The sequence below is a fragment of the Peromyscus californicus genome, unplaced genomic scaffold, assembly GCF_007827085.1.
Source record: "Peromyscus californicus insignis strain IS unplaced genomic scaffold, ASM782708v3 Scaffold_3__1_contigs__length_106647218, whole genome shotgun sequence".
In the NCBI taxonomy this organism is placed as follows: domain Eukaryota; kingdom Metazoa; phylum Chordata; class Mammalia; order Rodentia; family Cricetidae; genus Peromyscus; species Peromyscus californicus.
In genome coordinates, this window is record NW_026294551.1 from 27,455,005 (window position 1) to 27,469,781 (window position 14,777).

The following is a 14,777-nucleotide window of genomic DNA, read 5'->3' on the forward strand; positions in this document are numbered from 1 at the left end:
TCCTCTGGCTCTAACAGCCAGCCACCTGTCTCAGCATATTTAGAGCTCGCCCGTGGGAACAGAGGCTGCTGGCACAACCCTGCCAACTCCCAGAGCTCTCCCTGCTCATACACACTTCTGTGCACTTCGTGGGGAGCCTTACCACCCAGCCTCGCCCAGCCCAGCCCAGCCCAGAGAGCAGCAGGAGGGTCTCCAGCTTCCAGTTTGCCTTTCTTCTCTTTATTTGTGCTAGACTGGGAAAAACCAGACATTAGCAACCTGTCTTGTTGCTTTGTTTAGAATATTCCATCTTGCTTCCTTTGATTTTATTTATTTATTTTTTATAAAAAGGTTGGAACCCAGTCCCTTATCGTGATTGAGTCCATTTTCCCAAGATGTCACCGTTGGAGATAATAATTTAAGTGTTTCTGGAGTGGAGGAAGCCTCTCTCTTCCTAGTGGGAGGTCTTCTTTGCTCCTTTCCCAAACTTGGCATCAAGACCGAGACCTATGGAAAGGGGAGAAGCTGCTTAAACTTCATGGGAGGACATGAAGCCTGCCAATAATTTGAGGAAGCCAGCCTAGCTTCCCAAAGGTGGGGATTTAGATACAACAGACTCTGTTTTTTTTTCTGTTTTTTGATTTTTTTGTTTGGAGACAGGTAGCTCTGGCTGTCCTAGAACTCACTGTGTAGACAAGGCTGGCCTCGAACTCACATGGGATTAAAGGTGTGCACCACTTTGCCCAGTTTTAGGTACAACAAACTTTGGAAGACTATTTTATGTGGCTTCCTCAACGAAAACAGAATGCCGTCGAATGAAAAAAAAAAGAAAAACCCAAGACACTGGGAACACACACACAACAATACCAAAAGAAAAGTCAGAATCAAATTCCCCAGCTGTTTCCTTCAGCTCCTATAATATCACAGGTGGCAGGGGAGTAAATACCAGACTCTGTCCTGCTCACGTCACTAAAGGACCGACACCACGAAGATGGAGTGCACAGGAGGAAGGTCCTATCAGAAACCACGCTTCCTTTCCCCTTTAGAAAAATTCTCTTTAAAATCACAAGATAAACTCCTGCCATTTTCCCTCGGTGGCCCCTGGAGGCACTTGCTCTGGGTAGTACTCACCCAGGAATACCAGCACGGTGCCCACCCACTGCATGGAGCTGATGGGGTTGGCAAAGAAGATCACAGAAGCCAAAATGGTGAAGAACTTGCGTGTTGTGGTGATGATGGAGCATGTCAGGGGACCAAAATACACAACTGTCATGAAGATGAAGCTCTGGAAAGAGAAAGGTGGTTGAGACTCCTGAGCATTGCTGTGAGTTACAACAGACACCAGGCTCACTGGGCCGCCCTCCTCCTCCAGCAGTCTTTCTAACTGACACAGGAGGGAAGCCGAGCTTGCCTCCTCCAAAGAACTTACCTGACCCAGGGCACTGGTCAGGCCAAAGAGCAGGATGTTATAGATGATGCTTGGGTACTTCTCAGCGAAGCTTAAGAACTCCCAGAGTTCCCCGGTGAACAGGATCCCTAAAAAATTCAAGAAGTAAACAGCTCATCTTATGCTTACCCATACACCTGCATGCAGCCTGCTTAAATACCATGAGGGAGGCTGGGCGAGGAACCATATGTGGAGTTTATTCTGGCCTGGTATGCACCTTTCTCAAATTCCTGTCTAGTTACAGAAACTAACCTGATTTTCCAAGAAAGGCTTCAAAGTTAATGATATACTTCTACCAAAGTGATTGATGTTGGGTATATTTGGCTTTGTGCCTGTAATCTCAGAACTCTCAGAAGCTGAGGCAGGAGGATTGTGAGTACTAGGCTAGCCTGAACTACAGAGTGAGAAAATGCCTCAGAAGACAAAACAAAAGTAAAAACCAAAACCAGCAATTTTAAAAAAGGGATTAGAAGCAGAGATCCTTGGATGTTGCTGACAGTGACCTCTAGGTCTCCAGCTCAAGGACACTCCTGGAATCAGTCACCTCCAGCCACCAAGTCTTCTCCACTAACCCCATCATGCTACATGAAAAATACCCTCTTCATGTGCTCAGATTTGAGAAGTTAGGTACCACTGATTCCAAATCAAAGGTTTCATACATGAACTCCAGTATACTCCTAAGTCAGCAAGTACCATACTAATGTCTCATTCGCTTCCTGAGAAAGAATTCCCTAGATACCCCATGTATTTCACCACGTAGCTTCTCATGATACCTGGCACATGTCTACCCCTACAGTGTCAGTAACAGGGGGCAGAGACACTGCCAGCACAGGTCTTTCCAGGAAGGTCTCTCAGGGGCTGGACAGAAGGGCATGTTGGAACCAAGTCAGGCCCTTGGCCTGCACCAAGTTAGCAACTGGCAGCAGAGCTAGGGATAAATGGATGAGAGCAGTCTGCCCTCTGGTGATCTGTGCAAAGAACAGCAGAACAGCTCCTTACCAGCACCGAGCAGCAATGTGGACCAAAGGTTGATGTTCAACATCATGTGGTTGGAACCTGTTTGGTAATGAGCCCGCATATGGTCCTGAGAAACACCTGTCAGTCCGTCCAGGGTCAGAGACAAGAGCTGAGAAAGGAAAGGGAGCGGCTGGCAATGAGGTGGCCAGCAGGGCCCCTTCCTAACCCAGGACACAAGATCTTCCCTCAGGCACTTCAGAAAGTTGCTGCTCTGAGTCCTCAGAACTAAAGCTGCTTGTGGTCAGGTGGAGGGGGGAGAGAAAGACCATGCTAGCTGTCCCTAGGCAGGCACTGGACTGACAGACTAACCTCATCACAATGGACTGTAATCAGAGCAGAGCAGGAAGCCCGCCATTTCCCAATGTCGAAGCCTACAAGCTGGCGCACAGGGACTGGAATAGGCCATGGTGAGTGGGCCTCCTCCTGCAGGGTGCCTTCTGCTTGTAAAGAACTACCTCCAAAGACTAGGGTCTGAGATCTGACTGCCTGGCCTGGAATCCTGACTGCCACGACGTGTGTGACAATGGGCAAGTGACTTAGCCTCTCCTCAGTTTTTTCATTTGTAAAATGGAGATAATACTACCTGTGTCAGAAGACTGTTATAAAAGTTAATCAATAAAGATATGAAGCACTTGGGACAGGGTCTAACACTAAACGATAGCTCCTGTTGATTCAAGTCTGGCTTCTATGTTGCCTGAAAACCTAGGGAAGCACACACCTTCTTTCCTTCTTGGGTCTCTCTGAGCTCACACCAGGATCTAAGCACAGACCCCAGAGCACTCTTCTCCAGGAGATTGCTTAGCTGTAGCTAAATATTTCAGCCTTCCTGCTGTGGCCATAGCAGAACCAGGGTCCTTGCAGCAAAGACCAGCAACAGCAGTCAGGGGATAATAGCAGCTCCCATCCCCCTTGGCTTTCTGCCTGCCTCCACTGTCCTTGCTGGAATGTGCTAGAAAAGGCTGCCTTCATAAAAGGACTGTGTACCAGAAGCAGCTCTCCAAAGCCGACGGTGTGCTCTTCAACCCCAACCATTTTCTTGGGCTTGTACATGAAGAGAGCTACACCAGCCACAATTAGCAACACACACAGGTACTTGGCCACTGGGTACTTCTTCTTCAGGAGGGTCACCCCAAGGAGCATAACTATAGGGGAGACAAAAACAAAAACAGTGGCAATTCAAGCACCCACTGGCATTAGTGACCCCAACACCCTCCTCCTGAAAGCCACTGGCATTAGTGACCCCAACACCCTCCTCCTGACAGCCACTGGCATTAGTGACCCCAATACCCTCCTCCTGACAGCCACTGGCATTAGTGACCCCAACACCCTCCTCCTGACAGCCACTGGCATTAGTGACCCCAACACCCTCCTCCTGACAGCCACTGGCATTAGTGACCCCAACACCCTCCTCCTGAGAGCCACTGGCATTAGTGACGCCAGCACCCTCCTCCTGACAGCCATGTCAAGACTGAAGGAGAAAAGAGGCTGAGAGCTGGGAGGGGTGTTGGGCTGGCACCCAGATAAAGATGATTGAGCAACAGGCTTGAGTAGTGAATAAGGTGGAGAAGGGCAGAGGACAAGAGTCCAGGAAGGAACTGGGCAAGGGTGGAGAACAGGGAAAGATGAGGAAGGAAGAAACTGCTGGCCCAAAGGGGACTCAGGGTGTGAGGTGACGGTGTAAGCACACAAAGTAGGCAAGGTCAGCTTCTGGCCCTCGCTCAGCCTGTGCACACCACAGGAAGCAACAGACGACAGGAAAATCCCTAGACAGACCTATGACGAGATGGTAAAACCCAGAGGGACTCAGCGCTCTTGGAGAGAGAGGAAGAGTGAGCACAGAGGACGGGGACTGGATCATCTTTGCTTACCTGGGATTGGCTTGCAGGATTTACCAAGGACCTGAAATAAAAGTGAGCAAGTGATTTCTGAGCACCTGTGATGTGCCAGGAAGGGTCGCAGGTGCTGCATTAAAAGGCGTTAGCACTGGCACTGTACCAGAGAACTTGGCCTCAAGAAGCTATCCTGTCACGGCCAGACCCATACTCATACCCCAATTCTATGGTCCTACACTCTACACTCTTCTCAAGCATACTCTGCTATGACTGGTTTTTTTCTCCACCCCCTTTCTTTTCTTTTCTTATTTATTTATTTATTTATTTTTGAAGCATAGTCTCAAGTAGCCCAGGTTGGCCTTGAACTGGAGATACAGCTGAAGATGACTGTGACTCTGAGTCTGATCCCCAGCCTCTACCTCCTGAGTGCTGGGGTTGGAGGCACGTAACACCACACCTGGCTCATGCAGTGCTGGGGATGGAACCCAGGTCTTCACGCATGCTCAGCAAGCTCTAAAACTGAGCTACATCCCTAGCCCTAACCCAGGTCTTCATGCATGCTCAGCAAGCTCTACCAACTGAGCTACATCCCTAGACCCTAGGACTGTTTCTTTTTATTTAAATCTCAGACCTTAGGGAAGACCCCTTAGTCCTGTCCACACAATTCTGAGCCAACTCTCGTCTCACCCTGAGATTTCACCTGAGTTGGATAGTTGACAAACTGTAGTGCTGAGTTGCTGGAGACCATGGCACCCACATAGGAGACAGAGCAGGCAGCATAGAGCCAGGTCCGAGTACGATCCACCCTGGCAGTGTCAAAAAACTGGATCACTGGGAGAAGACAAAAATAAAACAAAAACAAACAAAACATACAAGAGAAACCCAGTGGGGCAAGGATGGACCACTAAGCAGAGGCTGGGGCGATAGGAAAGGAACTTGGCTGTCAAGTAAGACAGCCATTTCTATTCTCTTAAGCTGGGAAATCTCTGAAAATTATTCATCTCTCCAGTTCCCCTTAAGCCTAACAAGACCACATGCAGAGGGGAGGTAGGGATTCATTGAATTCTAGAAAGGATGGCTTAACTCTGCCAATAGGCTTCAAGGAACAAAGACATGTTTGAAGCTGTCATACAAAGCAAAGTCAAAGGGATAAAGGGGAAAATGTTCTAAGTATTTTCAGTGGGGATTTGGAATACAGAAGGCCCAGTCATTTCAGACTCAAAAGTTGGTATAATTTAGAGACCTAATATTTTAATCTCATTTCACAACCATTGGTTTTACAGACTGCAGAAGGGCTGTTTAAATCTTCAAGGGTATGGAGGTAGGGAAAACTTAGACTTTAAAGATGAATCCACATCTAATGTCCAGAATATGGGGAAAAGGTGGGTGCACCAAACAAATTACTAGGAGGTACTCACAGATCTTGGCAAACATAGCATTGATCACGCACTGGATGAAAACCAAAGTTAAGGCAAAGGTGAATGTCTCCTGTTTGGGTCCTTCCCCATACTTTCCTCTTGTTCTACGATGAAATACAAGAAAAAGAGACAGGAGAAATTAGTATGTGTCACTCGGTGTCATCAAGTATGTTCAGAGTCACTGAGGGCTTTGGAAATATCGTGCTTTTGTGGATGTAGTGAGAGTTAATAAGGATCATTGAGTTTATTTACTCAAAGGGGCCGATTTGATTTAAACCTAGAAACTAGATAGGCTAGTCTACTGATACCATAACCAAAAGAAAGAATATCCATAAAGAATACAGTTAGGGGCAACAAGGAAAGTCAGATAGCGGGATAAAAAGTATCCCCAGTAGGAAAGCAAGAGAGAGAACAGTAAGATTAGCGGTCTGCAAGCACCCGAGAGTTAATAAAGACCTGGTTCTCAGGTCACAGAACGCTCTTGTAATAAATAAAGGTAAAAACATCTAAAGGAAGAAAAAGAATCGCGTCTCCAAAATCCAGAGGCCAGCCCTGGAATTTTAGAACCACAAGGATGCTCAGCCGGCAACACATAATAGCAGAGTGCAAAAGAGGTCAGAGGGCCGAGCCGGAGAAGAGGGAGACCTATACCACACACAGGAAGCCTGAGGATCAGGCCGTAAAGCAGGCGGTGGGTACTGGATGCCGGCCCTGGTTGGGGGATGTTAGCAGTCCTGCCCCCCAAGGGTCCACTCACATCTTCTCCTGTAGGATCCCATAGTAAAAATAGCAGACAAAGACACCCAAGAAACACAGCGGCAGGCGCAGCCGGTCAGGCACCAGGGATCTGCTAGCGGCCATGAGACGCACGGACGAGTCGGCCGGAGACCCGCTCAGAGCAGGTAGCGGTAGCGGCGGCGAAGGCGAAAGCTCCAGGCGGACATCGCCGGCCGGTGGCAGGGACCTCATAAGAGCTGCGTGCGACCGCCGCCTTGTAGGACGGAGCAGCCACCTCCAGAACTGCCAGCTCACAGCTGCCGAAAGAGAAATGCCTCCCACCCCGACAGCAGCATTCTAGAAGAGAAGGCAGGTCTTGAGACCTTGGTTCCATTCCTGGTGGCCAGGAGAGCCAGCCATATCGAGGTTAAGGCCTCATCCCCTAGATTTTCCGATCAGGCAACGCCGAGGACACCTACAACCCGGAGCTCGGCGGGGAGGCCTAGGAGATAACCCGGCGTACAGTGATGACGTACGAGTATGTGGACGTTATCAATTGGCTACGCGGAGCGAAAATAGACAGATGGGCGGAGAAAGAGGCGGTGAGGCCAGGAGAGTGAATCAAAAGTCTTTTTTGCGATGGGCTGTCAGGCCTCGGCTGGGTCCTAACGCCAAGGACTCTTCATAGTGCCTTAGCGCCCCCTAGTCGTTGTCCAGCGTCAGCGACTCCAACCCCGGCTACGGGGCGTTCAAGGCCTGGATGAGGAATACAGGTCTTCTGGCACTTGAGGTTTCCAAGACAGGAAGCCCGTAGGGCAGACTCCGTGATACACCAGCGCTCTTGTCACTTAAAGGCAGCACAGCAGTGTTACTTAAATTCTGAGCCCCAGTTTTCTCACTCTGTAAACTAGGAGTAATTAGTAATAAGCACCCTGTCACCCCTTGAGTGTTCTGAGGATTCAATGAGCTAAGGTTTGCCAAAGTGTTTTATAAACTGTAAAGTGTGCTGTGCAAGTTTGAGGTATTATTAGTCATCACATTTTCTCAACTTCAATTTTATTTCCTCACCTCTTGGAGGTGAAAACTTCAAGTTTATTGAAATGTTTTTGTTTGTTGTTTGTTTGTTCTGAGACAGGATCTTACGTAGCTCAGGCTGCCCTCGAACTTGCTATGTAGGAGAATGACCTTGAGTTTACAATCCTTTCTTCTCTGCCCTCCCACCCCCCATTAAGTACTTAAGTGATTTTTTTCAAGGCCTTCCAACTCTCCAATGAAGCAACCCCTCACACACACACACACACCCCTTCCCATTATTGGGCTCATCCCCAATCCAATGATTGGGTTTCCACCTGCTTGACTAGAACTACAAGACTAACCCCACTCCAATTCACAGGCAGCCGAGGGCCTCTGGCCTGCTTTTCTCTTCTAGCAGCCTGGCTCCTCTGGCACAGCCTCAGGCAAAGGAAGGAAAGGCCAGACAGCAACCACACCCATCACTGGGGACCTGACTCACTAAGACTTTGGGGACAAGCCAGCCATCTTTCAGGGCTAGGAGGACTAAGAGAAGATGGGCTCTGTCCCTTGCCTAGTGTCTCCTTTGGGGAAGAGGAATTCCCACACTTCTTTTACTCCTGACCTTTGACTTACTCTACTGAATCAGCAGACACTTCCAGGGAACCAAACAGTAACTGGGTGAGTCTTGGATTCCATTTCTGCCTCTTTAATTTACCAACTGGTACCACAGACAATTCACCTGACCTGGGTTGAGTTTCCCCATGAGAAATCATGGCAATATAATAACCAGCAGGAGAGCTCTGTGGTTAGGAAGCCCCAGCTGTGGAGAGAAGCGATCAATGTTCCAATTCTTACTCCCCAACTTGGTATGGTCTTTTTGGAAAAAGTTATTCAATCTCTTTGACCTCCCTTCACTCAGAGAGTGGTGCTTATATTTCTCTCATCTAACGGTTGTCATATTCCCAATGACATTTCATTTAAATACCCTAACTTGGTATGTGGTGATTACCAAACCAATAGATAGTAGTAGTTGGGATAGCCTGGCCTAGGGGTCTGTCCTGAGGTCTTCTGAGACAGATACAATTGTACCCATTAGGGTAAACTTTCCACCCAATAGAATGGGAATGTCTTTTGCCAAAATGCTTCATAAATTCCATGCACTAACAGAATGTTGGGATGGCAATTCCCACTTTTCTCAAGTGTCTAAGTTCCTTTTTTTAAAGACTTATTTATTGTGTGTTATGTATACAGTGTTCTGCCTGCGTGTCAGATCTCATTACAGATGGTTATGAGCCACCATATGGTTGCTGGGAATTGAACTCAGGACCTCTGGAAGAGCAGCCAGTGCTCTTAACCGCTGAGCCATCTCTCCAGCCCCATGTGTCTAAGTTCTTACAGCGCAGCACCAACTGAGAGGCTATGAAAGGGCAAGATCAGTTTCTGTGCCCCCTCCAAGGCTGCACACTATGCCTTGGGTACTCACTGAGACACAGGCATGAATTTAAAACCTTAATGCTGTCCTAGCTTCATGTCATTCCCTGGTCTTGTTTCCCTGCCAAAGCAAGAAGTACCTGCAGTGTCAAACTGTCTCCCTTCAGTTGCCTCATGCTCTCTCTCAAGTCGCCTGTCCCTCAGGAGCCTTTTCAGACTATGGTTAGCCCCTTCCCTAGTGACTCCCATATCCACTTGCAGGACACATCATGCTCTCCATTCTAGACAAGACTTCATGAGTCTACCGTTAGTGTGTCTTCGGGAAGAGTCTCTAGCAAGGCCCATCCTTACAGCAACTAGACCATGATGTGTTAAATGGGGCTCCTTCTCTTGAAGACAGGCTAAAGGGACAGCTATAACCTTAGCCTTCCATTCTACCGTACTCCTCCCATCCCAGGGATTCAGGGAACCCAAACTGCTGGAATACTTATTTATTTGGTCTATTAACATCAAGATCTGCAAAAAACAACCTCTAAACACAAGATAAGAAAACTCGAACATTAACATTCTTCAATTTTGTGTAAGCTCTGCAGTATGGAAAATATACAAACTTCAAATAGTTGCAAAAATAGTGTCTTTGGGAGAAAATAGAGTTTCTACATCGATACAAGAAAAATAGGCATTTTTCTAATCCAACCCAACCCTGGGGTAGGTGGAGGGTATGGAGCCACTACATGCCACCTGGAGGAGTGCCAGCTCTCCCTCTTCCCACTATCCACTTTGGGCTGGGATGCTGCTTAAGACAATCTTTAGTCAGGGTAAAAGTGAGATGAAAATGCCACTTGGGAAATCTCGTGGTCCCCCTGCCAACAGCTGAATTGGTCAAGTGTTCTGGCCCTGAGGACCACTTTGGTCAGCTCCTCTAGGAGGAAGGCATCTGGTCTGCTTTCCTCTGTCTCTAGAGGTGGGGCTGTAAGGAAGTCTGTGGCATCTCCCCTCTCTCATTCACAGCCAACTTGTTCCATAACAAGAGCCTCCTATAAGTCATTGGAACTCACACCCTGGGCTAGAAGACTCGAGACCTTCTAGCAAGTGAGGGAAGCCGCAGGTACACAAGTGTAAGTTGTGAGCTGCCTAGCTGCTAGTGGAGAAGGTAAGTCTCCTCCCTTTTGGAGGGGCTGACGTCCAAAGGACCTGGAGCTTTGACACAATAAATGAAAGTGCTCAAAGGCCAAGAGGGAAGGGGCTCCTCGACCCCCCAGCTTGGGGAGCTAATGAGGAGCTTGCCACCAAGGCACTAGTCTCCATGGTAAGAGTATGTGTAAGGAGTGGGGTGGGGCTCAGACTACCAAGGAGCTCTGGAAAAGCACGGACTCTTCTGATGGTGGGGTGCGCTGCCATGGCTCAAATGGCAGTGAGGAGGCCTTGGAAGCTTCTGGATCCTTCCGAGGTGGTGCCCTGGGGCTGGCAGGGGGAAGAGGAGAGCCAGGGTTGGAGGGGCAGTTCCGGAAGATGAAGCCCATGCTGGGGAAGAGGGGCTTGATCAAGCTGACAGGGCAGAAGGCTGAGCCAGTCGGGTTGAAGTGAACTTTGTTCTTGTCAGGACAGGAAGTCAAGAAGGCCAGGTCAGGACCTGGGGACCTGACGGATGGAGAAAGACAGACATGTCAGTACACAGAAAAACAGTCAGTGAAAGAAGGGAGACTGGGCTTCAGCAGGGCGCCCTGGGAGCTGGGTCCCTGTTCAGAGAGGATAGTGACCTGAGCAAAACCTGAAAAACTCTGCCACCTTTCAGGTCCCTCAGGTCTCATTGCTGCTGCAGTGGGTTTGACCTGAAGCAGGGCTCCCAGCCTTAGCCCTATTGACATCTGGGGTTGAATAATTCCCTGTTGCAGGGATCATGGTCAGAGGTACCGCCATGCATGTCACAGGACATTTAACAGCATCCCTGACTGTACCAACTGGATATCAGCAGGATCATGTCTCCTTCTCCCTAGTTATGACAATTAAAAATGTATCTTGGGCTAGGGGTGAATGTGCGAGGCCCTGCGTTCTATTACCAACTACAGAAATATATGCGTATAAGGAATTTCTCTGTAGGAAAACTGAAGAAAGCCCAGGAGTTCTTAGGAAATAACTGATCAACAGCACCTTCCATAAAGGTCTAATGCAGAGTGGGAAGCTAGAGATGACTGAGGTAGACTACCTCTAGCTTCATGACTCTGGGACACAATGAGGAACAGCCTCACTTCCATCTGTGCTCATGGTGTGGAGGGAGGGAAGCTAGAAGAGCCCAGCCTGCAGAAGCTGAGGGAGAGCCTCTTCCTTCACAACACCTCAGAGGACCAGAAGCCTGAGGAACACCAGGCAGCAGTGGGAACAGTAACGAAGACCTGCTGACAGTGGTTCTTTTCCAGAACGCCTACCACCATGGGCTGTCTTCTCCCTCAGTTGAGATACAAATGGTGCCCTCAATGCCCGAAACCCAGACCTAGCCAAATCTTTACTCCCACACCATGACTAAACTTCCTGGCTGCTATCGAAACCACAACTCCAGTGTGAATCTGCCCAAACAAATAGAAAGCTGCAGGAGAAAACAGAACAAGCTCTCTCAGACCTGCAGGGGGGACTGGGGTGGCCTCTGCAACGGCTATCCTCAAACCCACACAGATGGTAAAGAGATCAGTGGATGGCTTCTGAACCATCCAATATGATTGGAGAATATTCCAAAGTTCTTTCTTGCAAGAATTAGATTTCTTTCTGGAAGATCACAACGCTAGAACTGAACAGCCAGCCAGGGGGTAAAAAAGTACTGGTATGTTCATTCTCGTTCATGCATTCATATTCAGTCTGTCTGTCTGCCTGCTTGCCTGTCTATCTATCTGCCTGCTTCCCCCCTACTCCTCTCTGATTACGGTCTAGCAAGTCCTTATACTTTCCCCAGGAATGGTAAAAAAATAAATAAATAAATAAAAAAGAAGGAACAAAAGGCTTAGGTTTCAGATCTCTTTCCCTTCCAGCTCCCTCTGTGCTTGTGGCTGGCATGTGGGCAGAAAGCAGGTTTCTATGGAGATAATGATAAGCAAAGATTTAAGTGCTCAGAGTAGGTAATGTCAACAAGTTTGATCATGGAAAATCTGCGAGACTGATCATCTGATGTTAACGGCACCTCTAGACCGGAGAGAGTGGAGACTGAAGAAGGACCTGTCAGGTGGGATAACACAGGCTCACCCTCCATGCTGCCCCTCCCTCCCACGCCCCATCCATGGGATGTACTCACGTGGCCTCCTCAAACACACGGACTTTCTCACAGCCTTCTGGGGGCTCCCGTTTGAAGACGTAGCTGTGATTGGGCCGGGGGGAGGCAGCAAAGGCAAGGACTGGAGATGGACTGCCATCTTCTAGGAAGGCTGGGCGGCCTGGAGAGGAGGCTGCAAACAGAGCAGGGTTGAACCAATGGAGGCAAAGGAAAGCCTCCACTTTCTTAAGCTCAAGCCTTCTGTACAAAGGGGCCACATAGCTCTGCTATTCAGGCATATTTCATACTATGTCATTGAGGCTGGTGGTGTAGCTCAGCTGTAGAGCACTTACTAAGCAGTATGAGGCCATGGGTTCTATTCCCAGTACCACCACCAAAGGGGACAAAATTGCTGAATGATAGAAAAAGATTCCTTTCAATCCTATATTCCCAGGAGCCAAGAGAGTGCCTGGCTCTCTGACATAAAGGGAACTACCTGCTGTCCCTCTGCCTTCTCCTGGGAGCAGTGCCCTGCCTGAGGAACACCACAGCTTCATCAATCTGCATTTTGGAAATGCTATCCCCTCCTGTACAATACTCTTGTATTAACTCCAAGAAGCAACCTTGACTCTACCCCACTCAGAGGATAAAATTTCTCTCACTTTCCATCCTGGAACTGCACTTTGCCTAGGCTGCAAATATTGACTTTATCTGTGTTTCTCTTACATTTATTCCTCCTCATTCGGTGCTCTGTTTATTTCCCTGTGTATATTGTCAGACTGTGCCCTCGGCTAGCCTACCTCACGGGGTTAGTGTGAGCAGCGAGTCAGATGGTGTGGGTAACAGTGCTTTCCAACATACGGTGTTAGAAGGATCCTGCCTTATACAGTGGATGGCCAAGGTGTGCATGGGAGAAAGTAGGAATTCAGAGCCAGAAAGCTGAAGTGTCAGTCTGGGTCAAACATGCAGGACCCTGAATAAGAGACTGCACTGTTTTACCTGATTTATAACTGGGTGGAAGCTCTAGCTGGATGAGTCAAGGGGACCCTTGAATGGAGATGCCCTGGTTTTCTACCGTGGCGCCCTGAACCTCAGCCAAATAACAGGGATGGGAAAGGCTATTCTTTTGGGTTAGAGACTTTATAATATAAACTAGGAGTCAGAGTGCTGTAGGGCCATTATTATCACAGGTAGAGTGTGCAGAACTCACAGACACTGGCTGGTTCATAATAATGCCAGGCCTGAAACTGCTTCAGAGTAAAGGCCAGTGGAGCCCCCTTCCTGTTGCCCAGAGCCAGCTCTAGTGCCTTGGCTCCATGACTTACCTTTGTCACTGGGGATGGATGTCAGCTCCTCAGTGGCACCCCGGTGCTCCTCACGGCTAGCCTGGCCAGGAGGCTGAGGGGATGCCAGGGGCACAGAGGGAGAGCTGGTCATGTTGCCTGGTTCCAGGAGGAGGAGGGGATGGTCACAGCTGCTATTGTGTGAAGGAGCTGGGGCACGGTGCCCATCAGGGACCTCAAGAATCTGATGAGGAAGGAGAAGAGACTCAGGCCAGGGCCTACTCAGCCCGGTGACTGCAGTGACCCCCAGGAGACTCTCTGCACCTTTTCTCTTAGCCTCGAGGACAGAAGACTGTCACTTCCTCAAGTCATTTATTCCTTGACCTACCTTCAGTCTAGGAGAAACTGTTTCTCCCAGAGCACTTTTGGTCTTTTCCCTCGAGGCTTGTTAGTCCACTGTACAGTCCCGTTCATTTGTGTCATGTGATCAGTGCCCCTCTGTGTACGAGTCTCTTGGACACAAAGGTGATTGATACACAGGGTGACATAAGAGGGGCAAGGTACCAGAACAGCACACATGCTATAAGCCACTGCAGGACAAATGTGCAGATGGTTATCATACATTGAATACCTATCATCCTCCTTTTTAAACATTTGATGGTATTTGGACCCCAGTGAACTAGTTGTGTGCATGTGTTTGGGGGCATATGAAATCCTACATATATCCAATTTAAAAAGCAACCAGAAGCTGGGTGTGGTGGTGTACACCTTTAATGCCAACACTTGGTAGGCAGAGGCAGGTGATTTCTGTGAGTTCCAAACCAGCCTGGTCTACACAGTGAGCTCCAGGACAGCCAGAGCTACATAGTGAGACCTTGTCTCAAAAGAACAAAATAAGTAAATAAGCAATAATAAATAAAAATCAGCCAGTAGGTAAATAACAAACTGAGGTCTATACCCATCAGAATTATGTTCATACTGCCCAACTGCCATTCTGTAATTAAACTGTCAGTATAAAAATGTGCCCAAGATTGCAAAAGAGGTAGCTGGTAATTTTGCCTGCGGGACAGGGAAAAGGCTACATATGGCACCTGGGCATGAAGGATTGACTGCTGCATGTCACCAGTAGAGACAGAGGGAGGGAAGTGGTGACTGAAAGTGAGGTGGCAGGAGCTGAGACACACGTGGGTGAGGGTGCCCAGTCCTCAGGGACCTGTCGGTGGACAGTTTCCTCCTAGCTAGGGTTCTCTTCTGTGCTCATTTGTCCTGGTGAATCTTGCGTGTCAGCTTTATGGAAGTTAGAACCCCAGTGGAAACAATCTCTGGGCATATCTGTGAGGCATTACTTAGGTTAGGTTCACTGAGGTGGGAAGACCCACCGTAAATGGGCATGGCGCCATT

At 48.6% G+C, this 14,777-nt stretch overlaps 2 protein-coding genes across 7 annotated transcripts in view; both read right to left on the minus strand.

The window, feature by feature from the left end:
- Positions 1-197: 197 nt before the first annotated feature.
- On the minus strand, positions 198-6,847 carry Slc35b1 (solute carrier family 35 member B1). 2 transcript variants are annotated; one of them, XM_052759866.1, is made up of 9 exons: positions 6,451-6,847; positions 5,694-5,797; positions 4,976-5,106; positions 4,312-4,342; positions 3,428-3,585; positions 2,426-2,552; positions 1,409-1,515; positions 1,111-1,264; positions 198-486 (listed from the first exon to the last, which is right to left on the minus strand). In XM_052759866.1, the coding sequence occupies exons 1-9, from the start codon at positions 6,660-6,662 to the stop codon at positions 434-436; spliced, it is 1,077 nt and encodes a 358-aa protein (XP_052615826.1). In that variant the 5' UTR covers positions 6,663-6,847; the 3' UTR covers positions 198-433. The 2 variants fall into 2 exon arrangements, with proteins under 2 accessions (XP_052615826.1, XP_052615827.1); XM_052759867.1 differs by having other exon boundaries at positions 4,976-5,081; positions 6,451-6,464.
- A 2,484-nt stretch (positions 6,848-9,331) lies between these two features.
- Fam117a (family with sequence similarity 117 member A) overlaps positions 9,332-14,777 on the minus strand; it is a 62,133-nt gene continuing 56,687 nt past the window's right edge. For all 5 annotated transcript variants that reach the window (XM_052759862.1, XM_052759864.1, XM_052759861.1 and 2 more), the window contains 3 exons: positions 13,419-13,620; positions 12,136-12,286; positions 9,332-10,496 (listed from right to left, as the gene is read on the minus strand). In XM_052759862.1, coding sequence (XP_052615822.1) covers positions 10,196-10,496; positions 12,136-12,286; positions 13,419-13,620 — 654 coding nt within the window. In that variant the 3' untranslated portion in view covers positions 9,332-10,195. The remainder of the gene's footprint in view (positions 10,497-12,135; positions 12,287-13,418; positions 13,621-14,777) is intronic.

Bases quoted from the DNA above. Each gene is read 5' to 3' on its own strand.
- Slc35b1 (XM_052759866.1), bottom strand. From the start codon at position 6,662: ATGAGGTCCCTGCCACCGGCCGGCGATGTCCGCCTGGAGCTTTCGCCT. The intron at 4,343-4,975 runs GTGAAATCTCAG...CTTTTATTTCAG, and splicing joins TTGTCAACTATCCAACTCAG to GTCCTTGGTAAATCCTGCAA. The intron at 2,553-3,427 runs GTACACAGTCCT...TTCCTTTCTCAG, and splicing joins GCTTTGGAGAGCTGCTTCTG to CTCTTGTCTCTGACCCTGGA.